The sequence below is a fragment of the Dreissena polymorpha genome, chromosome 14, assembly GCF_020536995.1.
Source record: "Dreissena polymorpha isolate Duluth1 chromosome 14, UMN_Dpol_1.0, whole genome shotgun sequence".
Taxonomy (NCBI): Eukaryota; Metazoa; Mollusca; class Bivalvia; order Myida; family Dreissenidae; genus Dreissena; species Dreissena polymorpha.
In genome coordinates this window covers 11,657,903-11,685,043 of record NC_068368.1, presented here as the reverse complement: position 1 = coordinate 11,685,043, position 27,141 = coordinate 11,657,903, and the positions used below count along the sequence as shown (strand labels likewise).

The following is a 27,141-nucleotide window of genomic DNA, read 5'->3' as shown; positions in this document are numbered from 1 at the left end:
CATTATTTTCGTTTACAACATCACATCAACGTACCGAGCATACTCGTTGATATATGGTTGAGAAATAATAATAACAAAAAATATACTTTTTTGGTGGATTATAACTTTTTTTGTATAAATTATGCATGGTGTAGTTCCAGAATGATGTATATACATTATATTAAATTATCCGCGTATTAACCCATTTAAGCCAAGCGTCTAGAAAAAAGGCATTGGCAACAGCGTAGACCCAGATGAGAAGCCGCATGATGCGGCGTCTCATCAGGGTCTGCGCTGTTTGCTTAAAGGAATTTCTGGAAGAAATATTCTATATATAAAAATAAATATTCTAAACATCCCTTATTTTGGAAATAAATTGATCCAATTTAAAAGGATGGGAGAGTCCACAAGGCATAAATGGGTTAATTCTGTATTACTATCCGCCACATCGTCACCAAGAACGTCATAAAGAGTTGTGTATTTATCCAAACATCTGAGTTTATTTAAAAAAAAATTAATGAGCTGAGGAATGGATTAACGGGGCTTCATGCATGTTCGTTAAATGCATTCTCAGATAAGCCTGTGCAGTCCGCACCGGCTAATCAGGGACGATACTGTCCGCTTTTGTTGTTTGTTTTTTTCGTTTAAAGGAAGTCTTTTCTTAGTGACAATTCAGTGTAGGCAAAAAGTGTCGTCCCTAATTAGCATGTACGAACTGCCCTGACTAATCTGGGACGACACTGAATGAACATTCATTAAGCCCCGGTTTTCCAGAGCGAGGCTATATATATGAGCCGCGTTCTGAGAAAACCGGGCTTAATGCATGTGCGTAAAGTGTCGTCCCAGATTAGCCTGTGCAGTCCGCACAGGCTAATCAGGGACGACACTTTCCGCATAAACTTGATTTTCGGTAAGGAGGGACTTTCTTGAAACTAAAAATACCATAAAAGTGGAAAGTGTCGTCCCTGATTAGCCTGTGCGGGATGACACTTTACGCACATGCATTAAGCCCAATCTCAGAACAAGACACATATATATTCTAATTGTGGTGAATGTGAACGGATCCCTTCATTTAAATGGTGAACAGAAAGACTCGGGTATGTTGTAAAGAAGCCTGCATGAACAAGTTGCATTCCATTGATTGTGGAAAGACAAATGATTACGACTTTGCTTTTTTTATTTAGTTTTTTTAAGGCTTTGGATCAAGTACATTACAAGAAAACGTATCTTGTAAGACAATAGCAAACACATAATTATTAAAAAGAAAATCCAAATGTAAAATACAAAATCACATTGCAAACATAAAATTGTCTTTATAAAGTGATTCTGTTGGGTACCAATATTGCAATGCTGTGGACGGAAAATAAATCTATCAGAAATGTATTATTATTACTTGTAAAAAGCATATAAAAGACACAAACTGAAAAAAAGTAAACCGTTTCTCCAAGAAAGACAACTCTTATGTCAGCACATGCGACAGTAGTCACGAGTTGCATACCTTTAAAATCGAGATATTCGTTGATTTTGAGTGTGTGCTTTTAATATTTAGCCACTTTGTTGGTGGAAGAATGATCCAATGGAGTAGGTATTTGATTAATTAATTTGTTTCAAGTAATTTGACATTTTATATTTCCTAGGAAGGAGAAAATGTCTTTAAAAAATCCTCATAATGAGATTCTAAATATTAAGTTACATCAGCGGCAATATAATTTTGTTATTCAAGACGTTCCTCCGTTTAAACATTTTTTTACGCGTGGAGGTATCATTTTACGTGTCTTTTCCCCACCTGTCGAAACCCGCTTTCAGTCTTTAATCAGGCCACTACATATAAAGCTACCAGATATATTTTTCATATCACATCAGCAGAATTTGTTACATCAGTCAATGTTTGGAGGTAGGTCATATTATTATGACTTCACAATAAATTTTATCGTTTCTGGGGTGAGTGGTATAATACAGATTAACAGGCTACTGCATGAACGTTTTGTTATTATCAGACTAGGCACGAATAAAATAAAAACAAGCAAATTCGTTGAATTTATATCCCCCGCAAAATAAATTTTGTGTATGGATGGGTGTAGAACTAAAAGAAAATGTGTAAGTGAAGGGTTGTGCCTTTTGTCAATTTTTTAAAACTCATTTGCACCTGTGATGGGTTTGCAGACAATAAAATGCAGACCACTGCCTGATAACTGAGAACAATTACATCAGGCCATTTTGAGAATCCTGGACAGGCCCGTACCCAGGCCATGGGCCCAGGGGGCCGGGCCCCCCCAGCTGGCTGTCGAACTATGATTTTTTTTAATAATCGGCCCACTGCAATTTTTTCACTCGTGCAAGGGCCCACAGTACACTTTCTCTCAAAACAGAAGAGCAGCTTTGTTTTATCGTCCCAGATAAACAAGAGGATTAACGCTCGCCAATCGAGATAAGCCTCTAGGCAATGTTTTCTTATCGCCTTGTACACACATCCCCGATCAGTCCCCCATTGTGATCATGAATGCTTCATCTATCGATGGTTGATGTAACATGTATTTTGATACGTGCAGCGAATGGAAGCAACTGCTACAGGAGTTCATAGACTATGGTCTGATAATTGCCGACGCAAGTTTTTTTCCTTCTTTGAGAAGGACCAAGACGTATTTTTCCCTTCTAAAAGTTTAATTGTTTTTTTTTTTAAACCTTTCATTGGGAATTTTTAGGTCCCAATATATACTTTTTGCATTTAGAATAGGGCCCTGAATTTGAACCGGAACAAAAACACTGACAAAGGTATTAAAACTGAGTATTTATAATTTTTGAAAGGAAATCACTGAAAAAGACTATGATGAGATAGTTAACATGTTTGTTTAAAAAAAAACAACAGATTCATAAATTTGCCGAGCAACAGATAAGAATTTGGCAGAATTCAGTATTTAAAATAATTGAGTACCGAGAATTGAGTATTATCAACCTATTAATGGCTCATTGGTAAAAAAATGAAAATTGAAACAACAAATCGATCTCATAATCTAAGTTAACCTGATCCAGTGTAGAAAAATATTGTATAATTAAATTATCTCTTTCCTTGAATTTGTTTGAAAACAGTAAAATATGTTAAATTGATTATTTAAGACTTTCATTATTTCCCCCAAAAATTCGGCGTTTCGCGCATTTTTTTCCTCAAAATTGGCAAGGTCTTTCCCAAAAATCAGATTAAAAAAACCCTGTGACTTTATTGATTTGTGAAAAAAATGGTGGAAGCAATACAAGAGTTGATGTGGATAATCGTCAGTTTAAACCTGTAAGTTTCGGAAATCTAAAGCTTTTAATATTGTTGTGAATTCACACCAATGTTTAAAGCTTAAGACTTCCGAAATGTGCTGATTTACTTGTTATATTCCAGTAATTCATATCACAAATACGTTTTTTATAAGCATTAAAATTCACCTTGCAAAGTGCCAAATTAAAAAAAAGTATATATATAGGGAGGGGGGACCCCTCCCAAACCCTCCCCGGTAGGGCCCCCCCAGTAAAAATATCCTGGGTACGGCCCTGATCCATTTTAGTGGGGTAGAATCTTTACCAAATAAGGCATATTTTATCAAAATGTGTTAGTTTGACTTTTGTTCGTGACTTTGACCATGACCCTAGTAACCTGGATCTTAGATTTAACAATCAGCTAGATAATGGAGAACAATTGTGGACAGTTATTACAGAATCCCTTGATGCATATTAAAGGAATGACTAAATAATGAATAATTCATCAAATTTGTGATCTCTGACCTCAATGTTTTGACCTTGACCTTAGCCCCTAGGAGTATGGTTGTTGAATGTGAAGCACCCCTAGATGATCGAGAACAACTATGGCAAGTTTCATGGCTCTGGCTCTTGTGTTAATGGGGATAAAGCTCTAAGCTTATATTAAGGTTCATGTAGAGGCTTCAATTTGAAAAATGTGGGACCCCTAGCACTGAACTCAAATTTTACTAAAGGAAGAGTGCCACATTAAAAATGTATATATATATGCTTTAAAGGATGTTTTTCCTTCACACTGCTACAAATTTTGTACATCAACGTATCATAACATCCACAAAATCAATTAAAATACAAAGCGATTTTAACAATAAAATATACTTTTTTTTTTCAAAAACCTGAATCATGTTTATTCCACGTATTTCGGCGGAAAATTATATAACTAGTGATTAATATCGACATTGACGAGGGCAAGTTACGCTTAAATAGTAAAAAAAGTTTACATATCTAGAAATATCAAAACTCGAACACATGTCATTTCATCACCATGGGGGCAGCCATTTTTAAATTAATAAAATAGAAAGAAACATGCTTAAAACTCACTCATCGTCTAATTGACATTCCAAACGGTTGACGATGACAAATGCATTGGATTGTAATCTTTCCGTTGATGTTTGCAAACTGCACGATCAGACCTCATAAACACTCAAAAGAATAACTATGTAAGAAGCATTTCACCAATGTTTACAATTGTTGTCGAATCACATTACTTATATTATTGCGCATAAAATAGTACGCTTACAGACTGACAGAAAGATCGATACGTAACTCCGTTCAATTCATCACGGTATACTATTATAATGATCATATAAAATAATACATCGCTTTAACAATCTAAAAGTAGAAATAATTATTTTAAACGGATTTTTTTATAACGAAAGTGAAAACAACGGAAGTTGGATGGATATTCTGTGAGATGCACATCGGCTCCAGAAAAACAATACAAATAAACTAAAAAGACGTGTGTGGGACAATTTTCAGCTGGAAAATATTTGAAATAGGGTAAGTGATGATATCTCTACGTGGTCATTTCTGTTATTTAGTGCGATCTCTTGCTGATTAATGTTAATAGTTGTTTTACTAGTTGCCACCCAACTGTCAAAATAAGATATGTGTTTTCTCAGGTATGTGTATACACAGCCCCGGTTTTCTCACTGCAGAAACTGCACGTGGTTTCGACCGATTTGTTTTGCACATTTTTCTACGGAGCACAGCGATGGCCACGCTTTCAAAATGGGTAGAAGGAATCGAAATATAAAATCAATCGGTTTGCCAATTTCTTTATATTCCTTTACAATTTTATATGTCGTCTGCAATATATTTCAATTTGAGATGGTTTAAAATTTGCAATTTGGTTGAGAGGTAAATAACAAAATTGTTAAGCCTTTGAAATAGAATTGTGTCTCTTTTTATCCACCATACCTGGAGTTTTAAAAAGTAGTTACGTTTTATTTATTTTTAGAACTTTGTTTAGGAAATTTATCCAAAAAAGGCAGTTGAATAAAAACTCATTTGTTGTGATATGACAATAATTTTCTGTGAAATGTTGCTAACTTGACCTTGTATATGTATATAACTTTGTATTTATTCAACTTAAGGTAGTTCATATTCTTCCTAACTTTAGATTGAGATTTTGTAAATTAGTGTAAAAATGTATTGGTTTTAAACCAAAATATGAATAAAGCACACAAATATTGAATGTCAAAAATGTGTTTATGTTATTCTATCCGTCTTAAGCTTTAAAATGATATATAGTTTGACCATATTGTACCACATAGAATGAAGAAAAACCAAAGCGAAGTTTTAATGAATTTTATCCCCCCCCCCCCATGAACCTTAAAAAGCTTTTTTATTTCAAGATACAAAGGGCCATAACTCCGTTATTAACATATGGTGTACAATGAAATCCGCCAAAGCACTTCCAAGATATGGCTCCGGACACAAAAAAGCCATTTTTTCAAGACACAAAGGGCCATAACTCCGTTATTTACAGATGGTGTACAATGCCGTTTGGCGTGCATCATCCTCTTATCCATATATACTCATACCGAGTTTCAATGAAATCCACCAAAGCACTTCCAAGATATGGCTCCGGACATGAAAGTGACGGACGGACGGAAAGACGGACGGACGGACAACGCCAAAACAATATCCCTCCGCCTATGGCGAGGGATAATAACGCCTAGGCAAACTTCGCCCATATTTTCCATGTCAATGGCGGAGGGATATTGAATTGGCATTGTACGTCCGTATGTCACTCAGTCATTCCGTCACTGTGTTCATCCGTCTGTCACAAAACATGTCATGGTTATATCTCAGGAACTATATAATATGTCAACATGAAACTTCATGGGTCTATAGATATCAATGAGAAGTACCAAGCACATGAGTAATAACCCTACACTTTCTTAAATAAGAGTTATTGTCTTTTTTGTATGATGTAATTTTTCAGGGCTATATCTCATATGCAATACAAGACTTCACTATGAAAATTCGTGGGTGTGTATAAATCAATTAAAAGCAGTGCCGTGCACAAGACCCATAGCCCTACACATCCTTAAATTATAGCTATTGCCCTTTGTTGTTTTTGAATTGTGTAACGTTTTAATGCAATATCTAAGATACGCTACACTATTTCAATATGAAACTGCATGTTTGTATAGATATCAATGAGGAGGATGGTTATGCATAAAAACAATGACCCTACATTTAAATATTTATTTAGAATTATATTATATATCAAGGGATTTGCACCAATCCATAAACAAAGATTATTTGTCGGGGGATATCAATTTAACAAATTTAATTGTTTTATTCTAAGCATCACATGATTAACAAAAGATCTGACTGTAACCTGTTATTCTCTTCATATCCCATAATTATCCGCCACCACCACATATTTTTAGTTTACTGTTAAAGCTAACCATAATTTGTAACAATGTCTTGATAGAAATACGAAAAGCAAGTGATTTATTAAAGTATCAAATTATTATGAACTCCAGCACTGTATTTTTCATCAGTTATTTTAATCCGTACATACAGCACAGGTTGAATAGGGATTGAAAAACATCATTTTTTCTATACAGAGTTCAACTTCTTTTTTTTTCTTGGTTGAGCTTGACAACATATTGAAGAAAAATAAAATTGTCATTCTTTAGCTGATTATATGATTGTGGTACGCCCGTCATCCTACCAACACAGGCCTAACGGGCGGTCTGAAGATTCCTTTGTCGACCAACACTTCGATCCGAGCATTCCAAAATGTGAATTCCTTAAGCGTGAAGTCAACGCTGACGCCTGTTGACGTTGACGGCTGTTTCCCGATGAAAATGGTGTGCGCGTAGGCTGGAGACGTTGGCCGGTGCGGCGCGGGCGTTCTGCTATAACCAAACAGCACGTTGTTCACGAAGATTTCAATGCCCGTATCGAGACTCCGTGACAGCAAGAAATTGCATAACCAGTCGGCCGGAAGCGCTTCCCGCCCGACGCTCGCGAACCAGGACATGTTGAATGTGGTCAACACAAACTGGAACTTTCCATAGCGGTACAAGATCGCGATGCCGACGCCGTCGGGCGTCTGTCCGCCGCTTGTAAGGATGTACGTGTTCTCCTCGATTTTGTGGAACTGCATGGTGATCTGGAGAGTCAGTCCGAGGGTGGTGCAGGCCGCTGGGTTGAGTAGACAACTGTCCGGAGGTGCGGTTATCATAATCAGGCTGTCAAGCGGTCATACTTTTTCCTACTTTTTCCTACTTTTTCCTACTTTTTCATCAGGATCCTACTTTTTCCTACTTTTTCACCAAATCTTCCTACTATTCCTACTTTTTCAGTTTCAATTTTTTTTAAAGAGTTTATTTAGTATACTTGCAGGATGAATGAATCTATAGCATGACTGTACCTGTTAATGTGCATTCATCTAGATGAGACCTGACAACCCATGCTGACTGTCTGCTAGCACCTCTTCAGGTAAGCATAGATATTGCTTATGTAACTTTTGAAATTATTGACAAAAGGTTATTTTAAAGTGACAATAGTAGTGCCTTGTTTACTTCCTTAGCATTTGTACACTGCAGACTTCACTAACTCACACAGTTCCCAATGATGCAAGAGCTGAGGGAACCCATTGTTTATTCCAGTTTTTTTTGTTTCTATTGACAACAATTTAACCAAACCTTTTGCATGATTACATGATATTGCTGTTTGGAATGTAGAGATATAGAGATGCATGTATTGTATGAGTGGTTATGTAATTTGAAATTTATTATGCTCCCATCCAAAAAATTGGGGGGGGGGAGCATATAGTCGCCGCTTCGTCTGTTTGTTTGTCTGTACCAATTTTTGTCCGGGCTATTTCTCAGCAACTAATGGCTGGAATTCAATGAAACTTAGTGGGAAGCTTCACTACCAAAAGAGATGTGCATGTTATCAGCTTGTTCTTGTCGGATGATTTTTCACAGAGTTATGTCCCTTTGATACTTTCCATTTACTGTACATATAGGGTAATTATTGTCTGCATTATTTCTCAGCGACTAAAAACTGGAATTCAATGAAGCTTTATGGGAAGCTTCACTGCCAATATGAGATTCACATACTATTAACTGGTCCTGGTCTGATGATTCATTACAAAGTTATGCCCCAAAGATGAATCCTTTTAATTTTTAATATGGTGCAATTTTAGGACAAAACGCTTTCGGGGAGCATCACCCGTCTCCATTCGTTTCTTGTTACACAAGTTATTTGGAAAAGATAAAAATGGTGCTTTGCCAAGTTTTTTATCATTTACAAATAATTAATGTAATAAATTCCGCATTACATGTCAACGAATTGATGTTCTATTGATAGCATAGGTACATCATGTCGATAAATTAAAGATAAATGCACAGAGCCTAAATGCCCTGATATATTTTCTGATGATGCCATAGCTAGTGAGGTAACTTCAAGGTGTTATAGCGTGCTATTAAAAATATTAAACAGCATTATTACACTCCTGGGACATCATCAATGATGTAAAAACCATTATTTGAAACTGGAATAAACAATGTAGTGCAACTGTTTTATTGACCAATCAATGATGTCATAAAAGATGTCAGGTGATAAGGTCCTATCTCCAGTTGCATAATCTGCTCTGCAATGACCAGTCATTTTGAATGTAACTTAAAGTAATTATAACTGCACCCTAATGTTTAAAGGTTTCAAAATGTAGCTGTAGCAGAGCATTGACACTGGTTTATATACTAGTACTAATCTTGTACAACAAGTTGGTGTATCACTAAATAAATTTGGTCTTCTGCTTAAGGATATAACATGCACAATACATTACCATTTTTATATCCATACACAGAAGATCTCTAATCACTTATTTGATGATACACCAACATGAACCGCATCTAATTTAACTTCTTTAACAGGGTAGCTTTGCTTAAAGCTTAATTATCATAGATAAACTATAAGAGCTAAAATGCCTAGTGGGAAAACAAAGTTTAACCCTTCATGGATGGAGAAGTTGGACAATAGTGGAAAAACACTTGGATCGTGGTGCAAGAGAGATACCGGCAATGAGTTTGCAGGATATTGTAATGTCTGCATGAAGTCAATCTCGTGTAGTAATTCTGGTGCTAATCAACTGATAAGTCATGCAGATAGACAAAAACACAAGGAAAACATGAAACACATGAATGATAATTCACAAAAGCGTTTTTTTGGAAGTGCTCCAAAGCCAAGCACCTCTCAGGGTGGTGGGGATAAATCTATCTGTATGCAAGTACATCCATCACACAAGGAACAGGTACAAAAGGCTGAAATCCTTTGGGCGCTTAAGGTAGCTTCAAGTGGGTACCCATACAGAACATGTGATGGCACTCCTGCTCTATTTCAAGCAATGTTTCCTGGACCTGTGTCAAAAGATTTTTCCATGAGTAGGTCCAAGATCTCGTATATGCTATCAGACGGACTGAAACCATATTTCAGGAAGGAAATCTCCACTTCAATAAAGGCAACATCTTGTATGTACAGCTTACAGTATGATGAAACAGGAAATGCTCAGGGAAAAAAGCAGTGCGATGTTTTAATTAGGTTTTGGAATGAGAAGACAGGAGAGGTTTGCACAATGTTTTTGAAGAGTATCATGTTTGGTCATGCGAAAGGTAAAGATGTTGGGCAAGCACTAATTGATGCTCTTGTAGAAGAGCCAGAAATCCCTGTTGGTAACCTGATATCATTAGGAAGTGATGGACCTAATGTTAATAAGACTGTCTGGAACTACATCAATGACTACAAGAAATCGGAGGGATTAAAGGAAATAGTTGAATTCATGCCTTGCTCTGTGCATGTGGTGCATAACGCTTTTCGGAAAGGGTTAGATGCTTTTGGAGAAAATGCAGAAGAACTTGCTTGTGACCTCTTTCAGTGGTTCAAATCCCACACCTGTCAACGGGAGGATTACAGTCTGACTCTTGAGGACCTTGCAATGGACGATGATCTCTTTATTCGTCATGTGCAGTGCAGGTGGCTGACACTGCTGCCAGCTCTTATTAAAGTGGAGAACCAGTGGGATGCGATCAGGAAATTCTTTTTAAAGGATTTACCAAGAATAAGTAAAGATTCCAGGACTGATAAAATGTTACAGAAAAACGCAAGGTACCAGCGCATTGGTCAGAAAATAAAGTCCAAAGGTACTCTTTTGGAAGTTCAGTTTCTTATAAGTGTAGGACCACTCTTTAATCGTTTCCTTACCATGTTCCAGAAGCAGGAACCACTTATTCATTTGCTTTACTCTGAAAGCAGAGACATTTTGCAGACATTTCTGAATAGGTTCATAAAGCATGACCTAGTTGCAAGTGCAAAAGGATCACAAATCTGCTCCATTGATGTCAGAGATTTGAAGAATTGCCTAGATTTGCATGACATTGAAATTGGTGCTGAAGCTCTAAAAACTCTCAAGACGCTGGACTCTGGTAGACAGAAGGAAGTGTTGATGGATGTAAGGAGTTTCTATCAGGAAGTAGCAGCATACCTTGCCCAAAAGCTACCGATCAAAATGCCAGTAGTGAAGAATGCTCAGTGCCTGCATCCTGAGGTCCGTGAACAGGAGTTGGCTTTCAAATATATGAAGAAGCTTTCCACACTGATACCCTGTCTATCAGATAATGAAGTACCATTGGTGCATGATGAATGGAAAATAATGATGTCAGAGAATGTTCCAGAAGAAAAGATATATAACGAGGAAGGTGAACTTCGAAGAATAGATCAGTACTGGAACTACATATTCAGTCAGAAAAATATGAATGGGAAGCTCAAATACCCAAACGTGAAGAAACTGGTTGCATCATGCTTATGCCTTTGCCATGGAAATGCTGATGTTGAGCGTAGCTTATCAATTAACAATAAGTTGCTGACAGAAGAAAGAACGAAATTATCAGAGGAGTCATTGAATGGCCTTCGACTGACTAGGGATGCTGTTTCTATGTATGGTGGAAAAGAACTTGATGTGCCTATTACAAAGGATATGCAGTTGTATGTGAAACAGGCCTATAGTAAATACTCGGCTCGAATGGAAGAAGAGAGGATGGAGACAGAACTAACATTAAAAAGGAAAATGGACCTGAAGAAAAAGAGGGAAAGTGATGAGAAGCTTTTAAAGGAAAATGAAGAAAGGAAAAGGAAAATAAATGAAAAGGAGGAAGAAGTGAAACAAGATGAGGCCCAGCTGAATGACAGGTTTGCAAAAGCTACTGACGTGTTTGAGGAAGCAAATAAGAGGTTGGCCACAGCAATAAAAAACAAAGATTTTTCTGTGATGAATGTTGCACAAGGATTGCTTGAAGTTGCGAAGGCAGACTTAGACAAGGTCAAAGTATCAATGGAAAAATGCAGAGAGCAAAGATCAGAAATTGATAGAAAGAGAAGGAAGCTGATAGATAGTTATCAGAGCAAGCAAAAGTCATTAGTGGGCAAAAGTGACCAGAATGAGTGAAATACTAACAACTTTGGTGGATGGCTTTTAGTGACAGATTTATGGTGTTGGTATTTAGTCTGTAATAATTAACCATGTATTGCTTATAGATCTGTTTAGGCATGATAACTTGTTTTATAATACATAGGCAAAATGCTTTATTTCTTGCAAACTACGTAGTTACATGTATGCTTACAAGTATGCCTTAGAAGTCTGCAGTGTACAAAAGCATGGCAACTTATTATCCTATATCTACTTTTAGAGAATTGTCATTTTCTGTTGGAATCTGAATCTTGCATGATTGTTTTTTAATTGGATAAAGATTACAAGTCTGAGAAGTCTGCAGTGTACAAAAGCATGGCAACTTATCCTATATCTACTTTTAGAGAATTGTCATTTTCTGTTGGAACCTCAATCTTGTCATTATTGTTTTTTAATTGGATTACTTGAGTAAATTGTCATAATATAATACTAAATTTTGTTTGTATCTGTGTCTTTAATCAATAAAAAAAATTTTAGGTTGCCAGTGACAGTTTGATATGGGTGTTGGGCCTCAACCAGATGCAGTGCACAATGTCATGTATAGTGAGTACAGAAATACTGTGTTATCATGGCTCTGGTAAGACTTATGTATTCCTACTTTTTAGGAAAAAGTTCCTACTTTTTCCTACTTTTTTCCTACTTTTTTTGCAAAAGTAGTTCCTATTTTTTCCTACTTTTTGAACAAAGGTCACTTGACAGCCTGCATAATGTAAGACCCGGAATTGCTCAGGTGGACGCCAACGTTATGAATGGGCCGCGTGCCGTGTACAGTGAGGTTGTAGTCGACGCCGATCACGACAGCGGCGTGGTTGATGTTTAAGAGGTTCCAGCCGTAGCTCGGTATTTTCGCCGGCGTTTGGGTTGTTGTTGTTGGTTGTGGTGGTGATTTTGTTGTTGTTGTTGTTAACTGTAGTGTTGATGTTGACGATGGAAGTGCTGTTGTTGAGTGTATATTTGGTGTCATAGATGTTGTTGTTGCTGCTGCTGTTGTTGTTGTTGTTGTTGATGTCGTCGTGGATGTTTGAGGCGCTACAAGGTATAAACACAATTACAAATAGTACACGTAATAGTTTGGCGTAAAAGCGACTGTTGTTTTTATCGAATTTGATTATTTCATCTATTGCCATAAATCTAACCATAAAGTGTTTAAAAATGGAGTGGAGACAGTTTCACATATCAAAGTCAATTTTCCATAACCCTAAAACTATTTAATGCAAAACGGTTAATAATAACTATTTGCGTTATTCTATTTAGAGGCCATCAAAACAGACCGTCATCACGTTTGAATTGTCAGAATAAAAAATTCTCTTACATTTGGAATGTTAAAAAGAACGTAATAAGAAAAGTCAAATGTTTACCGTTTTAAATATTAAGTCCACCATTCATTCTTTAATCTTTTTCTTACTGATATGAGCAAATTGGATCAATTTATTTCCAAACTTAGGGATGTCTAGTATATTTATTTCTATATTTAAAATATTTCTTACAGAAATTTATTTAAGGAAACAGCGCAGACCCAGATAAGACGCCGCATCATGCGGCGTCTCATCTGGGTCTACGCTGTTTGCCAATGCCTTTTTCTAGACGTTAGGCATAAATGGGTTTATATTTCGTTTACAAACTTAATACTATTAACCACCACTGAATACATGGCATCTCATATTAAGAGCCTTTTCAGAGTTCGGATGCGTAGTGGAAATCGTGTCCGCCTAGCGATATGAGGTCCCCGCTTTCGATCCCAAGCCTGTACGCGTTTTAAGGTTCTACGCTAGTAACCGGCCATAGTGTCTTAATCAACCAAATATTTCTATGTAATCGAGCTTAATAAAAAAAAACACTTTAAGCCTTAGATATAGTCTATGTAGACATAATATAGATGACCTGCATATGCGCCGATGCTGTCTACTTACGTGCACGTGATGTCGATGCTGCAGTTGTCGTATCCGGTGCTTAAATTAGAAGAACAGATCGCCTATTAAACAGAAATTTTATTTATCTTTAAAATATTATTACAAAGCCTGTAAAAATAACGAAAAGGTACTTTTAAGCTAAGATCACCTCACATATGTGACACCCCCTGTTGTTTAAGATTAAAATACAATCTGACAAAAATATATTTATATTTATATGGCCTTTGTGTCTTTTTGGCGTGATAAGGTATTACATAATAACTCACAAGGGAGACTATTCATATCGCACATGGGAGACAACTCCTCAATGCTTATAATTAATCACTCACAAGAGGACATGAGAGATCGCAGTGATGATTTAAGCATTATAACAACGGCAAACGAAATATATATATTTAAGTATCTCAACATAGTGACTGCCATTTGCATTTATCTCATATTTATTAATTTCACCACTTTGAATGAATTAATAAAATTGACTTATTTATGTTACTGCACGGAAAAGAGAGAGGGTCTGAAACAGAAAACAATTACGATTAAATTGATACTAACCTGGTTTAATACCGGCGTTGACCAGCATCGTCCTATCAAAGTTCCAGGAAATGATGCCCGTGACCATCATGTTGACATTGACTGCGAACTGCCCGTGACTGCAGGCGATAGCTAGAGGCAGAGAGGTGGAGCCTCCGCTAGGGTTGGGTCTACCATTGGTCCCCAAGGAATGTTCGTTCACCAGAAGTTCCACACCCAAGCGCGGGTTCCAGGTGATCTCGAAGTGTTGCCAGACATTTAGAGCAGGTGTGTAGGTCACAACTAGCGTCCAGGTGAACGTAGACGAACTGACGATATAGTAGAGGTGGTTCTGAGAGTAATACAGTGCCACGCCCTTATGACCAGGCAGGTTCCCGCCGCTTGACACTATGTACGTGTTGTCCAGAAGTGACTTAAAGCTTACGTCCATGGCGAACGTGAAACCGGAAAGGCAGAGGTCGATGTCGGTGATACACGACGCCGAGGTGGCGGAGACGTTCATCTTAATGCAAACGTTGGTTCCCTGGATGGTCAGAACTGGTTCCGGTTTTCCGGGAACCGCAGTTAAGTTGACATTTCCTTGCACGGCGAAGCTGATTGAGGGAACGGCCGTGATGACAGTGTTGTTGGTGATGTTGACGAACGACAGCTTAGTAGCCACAATCTGGTTTGCTGTGGTGTGAGTAAGGGTAATGATATGAGTCATGTTCAGAGAAAACAGGGCTTAATGCTTTTGCCTTAAGTGTCATCCCAGATTAGCCTGTGCAGTCCGCACAGGCTTATCAGGAACGACACTTTCCGCCTAAACTTGATTTTCGGTAAGGAGGGACTTCCTTGAAACTAAAAATACCATAAAAGCGGAAAGTGTCGTCCCTGCTAAGCCTGTGTGGAATACACAAGCTAACTGGGATGACACTTTACGCACATGCATTAAGCCCAGTTTTCTCAGAACGCGGCTCATTTTTTTTACTATGTATAACGTAGACTACTAGTGTTTCTCAAAAATGCTGTAAACGTATGAAAGAAAATTAACACACTCATTTACATGACCAAAAAACATAATAAAGAGTAGACAAATTGGGCTTGCAATGTTCTTAACCACTGATAAAAGCCAGTAAGACGGTCTCTGACTGTTTATATAATACAGGCATGATAATAAATTTGACTAACTACAAAATATGCACCGTATGAAATCTGGGATTCATAATGAACCGCTCGTGAAAACACGTATAACGCCGCGGATGAGGCATTGTGCAAACTCACGTGTCTGACCGCACTGTGTCCCGAAGTATCCTGTCGGACATTTGCAGACGTTCTGGCCGATGCACGTGCCGTTGTTCTTGCACCAGTTGGCCGTGCACATCGCTTGTAACGGAAACAGGGCGATATTATTTTCATGCCATATGTATGGCTATCAAACATTTAATGTGTGTTTGGCACATCGGCTTGATTGTTTTTATTTATTACAAAGTTGCAACGTAAGATGCAAGATAACATTGGTCTACGAATCAACACGGACATCGTAGTGGTCATTTTTCTAAATCACATGTTGAAAAGAACGATATAACTTTTAAAACGTATACGTGTCTTAAGTTTTTAAATGGACTTATTCACAGATTTTCAAGATTTAGAATTTTATGCGTAACGTTATACACATATAATAATAGTAATACACATATTTTCCAAATTATCGATGAGTAATTTACTGATTTTGAATAATACCTCAGTGATTGGTAATAAACAAATCAATATTTTACAGTTTTCTTAGTCAGAGACGTTATTTAGTTTGTTTAAATATCATGTACCATGGTGTACCGGGTACACTTGTGCTTGGATCCATGACATGTTGCCATTTTGTCAAACAATGACACGTTTTTTCAAGTTATGGAGAGAAATAGAAAATAAGCATCCACGTGTTGCAAGGCGAACGCTTACATCGAACCAAATGGGTTTACTGTAATGTATTTACAAAAAGGATGCCTCCTTCATTGATGTAGTTTAAGATTATGACTTCCATTTGAGTCATCATTTCGCAGCGTATTCGATTGATAATCAAACAGTAAATATATAACACGACTGAAAGATAAGTACCAGCACTTTCAGTCAGTGTCTTATTTCACAAGTAAAAGCGGTGAAATTATTTACTCGGAATGAACTAAACGGTTGACCAGTTAGTGCAATGTGACCTAAATGGTTTATCAACTGGTGTAATGTGACCTAAAGGCTTGACAAATAAGTGCAGTGTTACCAAACTATTTGAATTATTAGTACATTGTTACCTAAAGGGCTTACTTGAATGTGACCTTAATGGTTGACCAATGACCTAAATGGCTGACCAATAAGTGCAATGTGACTTAATGGTTGACCAATTAGTTCAGTGTGACCTAAAGGGTGGATCAATCAGTGAAGTGTGACCTAAAGAGTTGATCAATTACCGCCCTAAATGGCAAAACGAGTTAATAAATGAGTGCAGAGAATTTATTGCGTGCGATACATGTACAGTTGTATGCATGTACCTGTCGGATCACAGCCTTGAAGTTCCAGTTTGAAGCAAGCTCTGATTTCCTGACTCACTGAGACTATCCTGATTGTGTCGGTTACTATCACGGGATTGGTGCTCACTGTGGAATAGTGCGTCCTATTTAGAGCCGGAATGTTCTGAAAAAGATACATGCTATGGACCACGAAACAAACAAACAGCTGTATATTCAGTAAAGTACATACAATAAAATAGAATAGACGAACACACTAATCAGGCATAATGCTAGAATTCTGTGTTTGCAATTCAAAATTTCATGATGTGACAACCCCCTTTTTTCTAAAGAATTAATGTTTAAATGAATAAAATAATATGAAGCCAATATATGTTAAAGATTATGTTATGTTATACCAACTCTTTGTTAAAATCACTCCAGAATATACTAAGTCATTGATCAAGGGCTATCACTCAATAATTCTTGCAGCGGTTTTGTGAATTGAAAAAAATGTGTCAAGATACAATGCGCATAAACATTATAATGGCGTGTTGTGAGGATCGGACGAAATTGGTTGGACTTCAAAGAGAGGGCCCGGCTAAAATGACCAACTTCCGGAAATGTCATTTGTATCGAATACACTATCCAGGTTGTTTATCGAATTTTGTCTAGAAAATATAGTTTCAAATACTAGTATGTTCATGAATTGGAGTGAAACTTTTAAAGCGGAAAAGAAAACTGAAAACTATAGATCGTCTATAAGGCAACACGAACTTAGATAGAAACATAATCTGCAATTTTCGAGCGGATATAGAATGGACACAAAACAAGTAGTGATAGAAAATTGTTTTGCACGAATACAAATATAAAAATAATAATGATTACGTCGGCAAAAGTCCGCAGACTTCTCGTAGAGTCAACTGGTGCGATGTACTGAAGATTGAACTCTCGCATGAACATTCTTTCTGGATCACTCTGAAGGCGTGTTAGAAAGCCGAATTCAAACACACTGACGGCCGTCGGCTTGTCTAGCGTGATTTGCACCCAGGGTGACTGGTCTGTCTGGGTCGGACACCAGCCGTCTTCAAGGGAACGAACATACATTGTACTAATTAATTTATTAGGCAAACAAAGAGAAAACTGTTTTATAAATATTCGTCTGCCACTCAAATGAATCCAGCGGCCACCAAAGAACTAACTGATATTCGGCCAGACTCACCTGTGCCCAGCTTCTCTTTTGGATGGTTTGGATCTTGCGAGGAGACCAGGATGTTTGAGGCCGGGATCCTTCCGTCCGCCAGACCCAGCTTCTGTGGGGAGCACTCTGAGGTCAAGAAATAGAACGTGAGTTAGAGAATCAACACCATGTAAAGAACAATATAATAAAGAACATAATTATTAGGGTTAAACAATATATCGTGTTGTCAAAACGCTTCTCATATAAATAAACCGGTAACAGACCAACATTTTAATGTCAAGTGTCCTTCCGTTATTGTTCCTCGTCTTCCCACTCAGTCTTTACTCTATTCATGCTCTATTTTTCATATATCTAAACAATCTTCACTTCGCTCACACTTCAATTTTAAAACGTTTTATCTATTGCCTTAACTGGTTACATGTGCTTACTTCTTAAACGCTCTAAGGACATCTATGGAGAATAATTTATATAAGTTTTCAGTAACTTGTTTTCTTATCCATTATTGTATGAATGTATTTCACATGTCATGCTCAAATTGTCATTATCATAAAAAACTACTGCTTAAACCAACTAAGAAAATGAGTTCCAGTAATAATTTAAAAATATGCATGTACGAACATATATTTTGGTGGTTCATTACCAAGGTTCACAATAAAACCGTGAACGATAATGATTTTATATTTACCCAGGCACTGGAAATAGCACACGGCTGTATAACTAAATAGATTCATTTCGACAAACAACACTAGGCAAATCGAACGGCGGATCGATCTTTGTTCGTTCACTTGTTACTTTAGTGGCAAAATAATCCTCACGGCAGGCTTGGAACTTTTTGTGTGTGTGTGTGTAACATTCGTAATATGTAAATTCTAACATACGTTTCAATTCGCAGTTCATCCCCTCCCATCCTGTTTGGCATGCGCAGTGACCCTCATACTGACAGATACCGTTGTTCTGGCAACCTCCCGGGCACAGCTCTAAAAATGTGTATATCTTTGCATGAATATCAACAAATAACTTTCGTCGAAGTTGAAACATATATCGCTTAAACACAATTCCCACAATACGATTCGCTCTTACCGAACTGACGTATGCATCTGCTTTAGAAATCAGAAAAACATCGTGTGTGTGTGATTTTGATTTGTAGATTTAATCAAGATATTTGATTTATACCGCTTTGATTTTAATCATGAAAAATGAACAATTTATCTTTTTCGTCAAGTCCCAATGAAGGTGACGGACTCCTTTTTTTAAATTAAAGAAGTAAACACAGTTCAAAATCTAACCCTTGTTTTTTAGCATTGCATTCACCAGAGATCCTTTCTAAGTCCTGTACTTTACTGGTCCACTTAATGACGCATCCCTTGGTCAAAGTGTATATTTAGCTCTTTATGCGTTAATATGCTTCTATAACTTTTATGGTCCATCTTTCAACGATTTGATTAACCAAGTATTATAATAAGAAAAGAAATTTATCATAGAATATACCACATATAGTTCGTATTGGCGAAAATAGTGGATTTTGTACAGATTAAAATGTTCCTTATGATATAAACTTTTTGCTCCAGTTTGTTATCAATTTGTATAAATAAACTTACAAAACAATTTGCACTAATAGTATTTTTTTAATGCAAGCAGTTTTCTTTATGTACACAGAAATCAACTTTTAATTTGATTTTAATTGCAATTCACTTTAACAAAATAATTCCACACTAAAGTGCATTTATTGTGGTAAATAAATTATGATACGGAAATTAGAAGCGACCGTTTACCATCGAGTGGACATCCGATCAGTTCAAGCTTCATACAGGCTTGGGGTCCCTGATGTGACAAGACTTCAAACCTCAGCTGCGTGACTGCGATGCCTTGACTGAAACCCATCTGACTGTACGATAGACTGGCATTGAGTTCCATAGTCTGTAAACACAAACATTAACATTATACGTCGTGGTTTATTACTCTTCCGCGTCAGAGTATTACACAATTGATGAGTGTGTCGTTTTTAACAATGGAAAAACGAAGTGAGGTATCATGAAAAACTTTATATAATACACGGTATAGTTGACAGGGTGTATGCACATAGTTACGTCAAACCAACATCCAGTATGGTGATTTTTGCTTACGTCTAGTGGAAGCGTCTCATCACATGTTGGCGCAAATTTAAACTGTACCACGGATTTTCCATTTTACAACGCGCAAAAGCAGACAATTAAGCAGCGACACCTGTGCACACGATGAGACAAGACTTACAAGCTGACCGCCTGGAACCGGAAATTCCTGAATCTGATTCCCGCCATTCGGGATGTACTGCACGTGCACGCGTTTGGAGTAACTGATCGGGTTCAAAGGATATATGATAATGCCCTTGATTCCATATCCGTTCCGGAAGTGAACATTGAGTTGCGCTTTATTCGCTCCGGTATTGGCACACCATCCCCCTTTTGAAACAAAATAAAGGGATATAGTATTTGAATATTCTCTCGTACATAGGCCCGCCTAATGTGGTGAATGAAATACATATTTAGTTACTTATAAAGTAATTTCCCATATATAGATCTTCCCGGATTAATGCACAAGTATCTATGATGCGCAGTGCAAAATAAATTGGTAGATAAAGTAAATAACGTTAATTTTAATACAAGTTGAATATCAAGCTTGTTATTTGTACTAGAAATTAAAATGACATTAGGTGGGTGCACTGTTTAAGGTGAAAAACGTTTGGTTTACCTGCAAACACTTGAGACGCAGGCTGTGTCGGCGACTGTGAGGTGGCGTCGATGTCATTCTGAAGGTTAAGGACTCCAGCAGACGACACTTGAGTTGTACAACCTGAAAATAGCAGACGACACTTGAGTTGTACAGCCTGAAAATAGCAGACGACCCTTGATTGGAACAGCCTGATAATAGTTCGTTGGTAAGCAAATGTATGAGCTAAATTGACAAGAAAATTACCGCAATATTCGGGACATGCTGAAGGACGAAATAGTTCGACATTGGCGATATACAACATTAGGCTACCCGGTTATCCATTTGTAAAACATGTGAAATGTCGCACAATTTGAGTTATGTGTATGCTGTAGCATTCGTTTGAAAACCATTCTTACAATATAGCCCTAACATACATTATAAAAGCAAGCACATTTACGTGTGGATACTAGAAAGTTGCGAAAGTATCCCTATATTCGTATTGTCAGTAAACGGTATCAACGTGTGATACCATTCATACCCTTAGCCAGAGGGTGGGGTGGGGGGGGGGGTAGCGTTTGGTGCCTTCGCATCCACATTTTTTTTATCAGTAACTGAGCATAGTCAATGAAAGTGAATTTTCATATAAAATGCTCTATAACTTCAGTCTCTAAATACAGATAAAAAGTCACCAGAATGCAGGATTTTACGTTCCTTTTTCAAAATTTTCTAGGGGAAGGACCTCCAAACCCCCGATTGCAGGAGGGGGACAGCCTCTCCCGCACCTACCCCCTTCGCCACTTCGTTGCTCAAAAACAATCGTTGATGGGAAAATTCGCACCCCCTTTTCAAATCCGTGGCCACGGGCCTGCCATTAGATACATGTACCTACCATGTTAAACATTAAATGTCCCTGTAAAAATAGACGCGTCGTGTAGTGTTTTGCCGTGCAAAGCTTACATGTAAAGAATCCAAACTCCTCGCATGTGTTACCTATCTATGCTGGTTTACTGCATTTACAAGTGAAAACGGCAAAATCTTAAAGGATTTTCTTTTATTAATTTTTGCTCATGAGATGAACATTAGTGACATTTTCTAGAAAAAAACATCTACACTTTGTATAAAAAATATATGGTTTACTGTAAAAATAAAATTGAAAAAAAAAACATATTGGTACATCAAAAGAATCGACAATCATCAAGTGGTGCAAAATAGCGACATGGATTTGATACAAGATATGTTCGGATGCTCAAACCAGCCTAATCTGTGCGCAAAAGGTGCTTTAGAATTAACATTTTTAGATATTGCCATGGACCGTACTAACAACCATTCGACCAACTGACCGACTAACAGCTTCACAGCGATATATTCTAGTTCTTCAAAGGGGCGGGAAAGGAGTTAAAAATCTTATCTGAAAATTTTGCACTGACGTCTGCATTAAAACTTGAGCAATTACTTTGGTCATTAGATAACTACAAAAATGACTGGCCATGACAATGCAACTCGCTTGGAGATCTTATCAAGTCACACTATATAACAATTGCTTACAGAAAACGGTGAAGCTTTTAATTATCATAGATGCGCTACAAGATGTAGAGTCATTGGGGAGAAAACAATGTGTGGAATGTGCATCATCACTTTATCTGCAATCACCGCCGGTTACATGCTACTCAATGTGTGATAATTGTCCAGGTGTTACATCCGGAGAAAATTGAAAACTTTAATTGCACTTTGTACATACTTATGCGTTTGATTATCTCAAGTCCATGTCTGATTGTGTGTCACCCCGCAGTGAATACAAACAAAAGCCATTTTAAAGAGCAGGTACGCGGAAAATAATGAATGCAATTTAAAATGGCGACAGTTGTAATGAAAATACGTGATCAATTGATAGCAAAAATTAGTTTGGTTATTGTGACCAAGCTCATTTATTTATCTTCTAAACGGGTGTGCTATCTTTAAAATAACTCATCCCCCAAGTAAGCATTAATGGCATTCTTCGAAAGACACAATTTTCATTCAATTTATTTGTATGAACTGTCAAAGCCAATACAATGGCGGACTACTACAGCGCTGACATTATCGCTACCATTTGCACTATTTCTTGTTTACATTCATATCCACCAGGCCTGGTGGGTTCAATCACACTCGCTTGTTAACGAGGCGCGTTAAAAGTGTAAAACGACGATCTGTCTCTGCGATGGCGAAACCCGGGAAACGCTTAATTCCGAAATCTCTCTGTACATAAATGACGAATTGGCGCAAAGATCACACTGTGGCAGAACCAAAAGAAAGGTCGCCCAGAAAGCCTCTGGGGCTTCAAGATTGAGATAGCCATAGTCATTTACACCCATTAATAAGTAGGTTCCTCTCGATTTTGAAATAATAGCTGTCACTGGTTTAAGCTCTGCCCGATATTAAATTTTACTGCGTTTCTTGAAATTACATAACGTTGCTACGCAGTACTGCTTGTTTTAAAACCAAAGACAATTTTATATTATAACTGAGCCAATGTAGTTTCTAAAACGCACCACAGCGTGTTATCACTTGTTTGAAATATTTTATATGACAAGACAATTAAATAATTGTGTTATAATGCATTCGTAAAAATGCAAATTATCGCATTATTCGAAATATAAATGCACATTATCGCATTATTCGAAATATATTTATATATTTCGAATAATGCGATAATTTGCATTTTTACGAATGCATTATAACATATATATATGATTAAACATTCGACCTTAACTTCACTTGTAATCTTTGTTCTAAACCTGTTCTTACTAACTATCTAGACATAACGGTTGTGATAAAGACGAGCACATATTCGCAAGATGTGTATACACTCATCGCCGACTGCCCATATCTTTCTATTGCCAATAATTGGTGTTACGTATAAATCCAGGGGATAACTGTCATGCTATCAATAAAGTCATTGCCCTATCTGGTAGACGTTTCGTGTAGTGATTTGCCCTCCACTACCCCTGCCAATCGTCCGCTACAATGCAACCAATCTTTCTGACACGTCCTCTTCTTAGTGGTTTCTTTATCATGCGGGTTCATGGAACCCACATTATATCAAATCATCATCACGGAAAATCCATCCCGATGTTCATTCCTCGACAATTTGTTTATTTCATTTGAAAGACAGTTGTCTGCTGGAGGTTTAATAAGCGTCGCTGACTTCATTAATGCCATTTGCATATTTGAATTACGGAAATTGCAGAACGTCACAGTAACTAATGGTTCTGAACGTAATGTAACCAATCTGTTTGGTACTCTATTATTTTTTCAGGACGTGGTTCTTACGTTGAAAAACATTTATTGTTAACTCTTCCTGCTGATGTTATTACTTTCATTATTCATCTAAACGCTCGAGCTATACTACTAACCCTTTTGTCTGCGTCCCCGTAAAGCTCTGGTTAAGAACGCACATAATCTTCATATCACTTTTCCTACTACACGTATTTAATTGAAACTTCACGCATTCCTCGGGATCATCATATAAGGATACTGATCTATGCTTATAACCTATGAACTGCAATTAAACAGGAGCTTGCCCATTTGTACTTGAATCAAATCTGGTTAACGTTTGCATTTAACAATTGAATATCTTTATATCTACTACAGATATTCAATTAAATATATATGTATGTCTTAGTGGTCTTTATATATTGTTACTGATTAAGGGCCAGAACTCTGAAATGAAATTCAGTAGAATAATGCCCCTTTTATTCTTATAAAATTGAGGTCAAGGTTCGTGTTTGCTAATCAGTAACTTTAGTTTATATTTACATTATGTAGTTGACATTGACAAAACCTTAACGAAACTTTGGAATCGAAAGCTTGAATGGAGACCGTGCAATTTGGGCTATTTGGATCAAGTGTATTATATTACATTTAGATAAAGAATTTCTTTTAAATAACCTTCGTTTGAATGGAGATATTTTTACAAATGTTTGGTTGTTGACAGGTCACATGCGGATCAAGCATAAAATTGCGCAAAGGTCATGCTTAATTCAAATATGAAAACGGATTTTATGCTATAACTTAGTTTGGATGGATATATTTTGCTGTATTTGTTTGAAAAATTGGGAACATGCAGGCCTAGCCGGGGATTGCATTGGGCCAGTCGGTTCAATATCACTGTTACTAAAAATAAACAAAAATGTCTCCACCAAAAAAGTTAAATTTTTTCTGCGGTACTTTGCTTTTCTATGGTTTGTACCATCACGTACACCTTGTTATCATGGAATTGCATTTGAGCAAGTCAGGTAAAAGTGAAGGTCACTGTTAACCTAAATGTTTAAAAATTTACTTTTCCTTAGATAGAGTATGCGTGGACATGCTTGTGGTAGGTGGCTTGTATTTACACCTTGCAAAGCTGTTTCAATTTAAATATTTTTGCTGGTAAAACAAAATCTTGTTTGAATCCTCTAGTATTTTCTTGTTGGAATCTTAATTTTTATGTTTAATTTTGCATATAGTTAACCATATAACTATAACAGATTTTCAGCATATGTATTCCCATTTATTTTATCAGGTTACTCACTAAATATGTACATACAACTATACAAGCGGACTATTTAAGTCGAGTGGGCTGTTTTGGAATGCTCTTTGGAAAGCTCTTGTTTTCTTCACAAACAGTAAATACATCAAGAACAAACAAATCACAGCAAATTCAAGTAATAAGCGTAAATAAACCAAACTGATGTTGCACTGTTCTGGCAAGAAGGCTTTCTTAAATGTGTTGAGTGAAAGGAGAACAAAATGCTGAAACAAGAAAAGTCTTGTGAATTGCAAGCATTACCAAAAATTCCAAAAATGACTTGTAAACCGATGATAATTTTTTTTAAGAAAAACAACAACACAGAAAAAATATTTTAGACGTAAATTCACTAACCATTAGCTTCCGCAAACGGCACGGTAACGCTCAATAGCAACAATAAACGTATCATCGTCAACTGACGTGACTGCATGACGGAAACTTAAAAACGTCCTCTCACTTCTTTGCGAAACCTTAAACACACCCAGATAAACATACGCTCTTAGTAAACATCTATCCGGATAACAGCCGCAAAACTTCATCTACAGATATGTTTACCCAAAGATAGAGCAGAAATACAAAGTGATTCAAACATGTTTATCGTGTTGTTTTACTTCCGTTTTCGGAAACGTGCGATTATCAGAAATATTCTAACAGCATTTATAAATGATCCAAATGTCTCAACTAAATTTCTTAGTATATGTACTTATGGAAATAACATTTACGCGTTGCTTACTGATTTGAATGTAGATAATAATGCACCGCTCTTGCGTCCTGCTCTTTACGAAGAAGAGGCTTTGCCAATGTCCGCTTGTACGTCCCGTGAGTGCTTGAGCCCTAGTGAGCAATGTCGGACCGTATTTGGTACAAAAACGAATATGGTACAAGTTTGTACCATATTCGGCCGAATATGGTACAACTGTCTAATTGTACCATATACGTATCTGCAGTTTTGGGGTAAAATGCCTGACCGAATATGGTACAAACTTGTACCATATTCGGATGAAAAATGTACCACATTCGTTCCGAATATGATACACACTCATCATCGTAATCATCATCATCATCATCATCATCGTTATCTCATCATCATCATCATCATCATCATCATCATCATCGTTATCTCATCATCATCATCATCATCATCATCATCATCATCATCATCATCATCACATCAATTATCAACACCCCAATGATCATCATCGTTGTTATCTTTACCAACACCACCATCATCATCACCATCAAAACCAACATCATCATATCCATTATCATGATCGTAATGGTGATCACAAAAGTTTTTTTTGTGATGATAATGACAGCGATGTTTTCGGTCGATAATGAGGATGTTGTGATGATGATGACGACGATGAGAATATCATCATCATCATCGGCCAATAAACATCGCCATCATCATCATCACAAATATTTTGTTATCATCATCATCATTATCATCATCGTCGGCCGATAAACATCGCCGTCATCATCATCTAAAAACTTATCATCATCATTATAACCATCATCATCGTCCGATAAACATCGCTGTCATCATCATCCCAAAACGTTTGTTATCATCATCATCATCATCATTATCATCATCATCATCATCATCACCACAATCATCAAACCCCAATCATCATAACCACTGTCATCATCATCACCACCACCATCATCATCACAATTTTTTTACCATCATCATCATCACAAATGTTTTGTCATCATCATCATCACATATTCATTTTACATTTTGTATTTTATCATTTGTTTCATTCAAGAGATTCAACAAACTTGTACTTTTTTCATTTATTGGTATACTGACAGGATTTTTCAAAGTAATATTGAAGAACATAGAACAGCATTTAAATTTTAATCCAACTGTAGCATTTTGACAAGACATAATATACATATATACATTCATTTTAGTAGCAGCCAAAATATCCCAAATGTGCTTCGTAAAAAGTTACCAGTAAATGAGCAAATGATAACAAATTTCCGGTAGAAGAACATAATCATCAATCACAAAAATAACA

At 36.9% G+C, this 27,141-nt stretch overlaps 1 protein-coding gene across 1 annotated transcript; it reads right to left on the bottom strand.

Annotated features, from left to right (window-relative positions):
- Positions 1-6,478: 6,478 nt before the first annotated feature.
- Positions 6,479-25,689, bottom strand: LOC127858394 (mucin-5AC-like). Its single transcript, XM_052395514.1, has 13 exons — positions 25,472-25,689; positions 20,608-20,709; positions 20,131-20,318; positions 19,653-19,797; positions 18,759-18,857; positions 17,902-18,006; positions 17,568-17,764; positions 16,725-16,866; positions 15,472-15,573; positions 14,230-14,880; positions 13,678-13,716; positions 12,477-12,796; positions 6,479-7,486 (listed from the first exon to the last, which is right to left on the bottom strand). Exons 1-13 carry the CDS (start codon positions 25,545-25,547, stop codon positions 6,959-6,961), a joined length of 2,694 nt encoding a protein of 897 aa, XP_052251474.1. The 5' UTR covers positions 25,548-25,689; the 3' UTR covers positions 6,479-6,958.
- Positions 25,690-27,141: the final 1,452 nt, after the last annotated feature.

Excerpts from the sequence above, each read along its gene's own strand:
- LOC127858394 (XM_052395514.1), bottom strand. The coding sequence starts at position 25,547 with ATGCAGTCACGTCAGTTGACGATGATACGTTTATTGTTGCTATTGAGC. Across the intron at positions 20,710-25,471 it reads GCCGTTTGCGGAAGCTAATG|GTTGTACAACTCAAGTGTCG; the intron begins GTTAGTGAATTT and ends TGCTATTTTCAG. Across the intron at positions 13,717-14,229 it reads CAACGCCGGTATTAAACCAG|CACCGGATACGACAACTGCA; the intron begins GTTAGTATCAAT and ends TTCTAATTTAAG.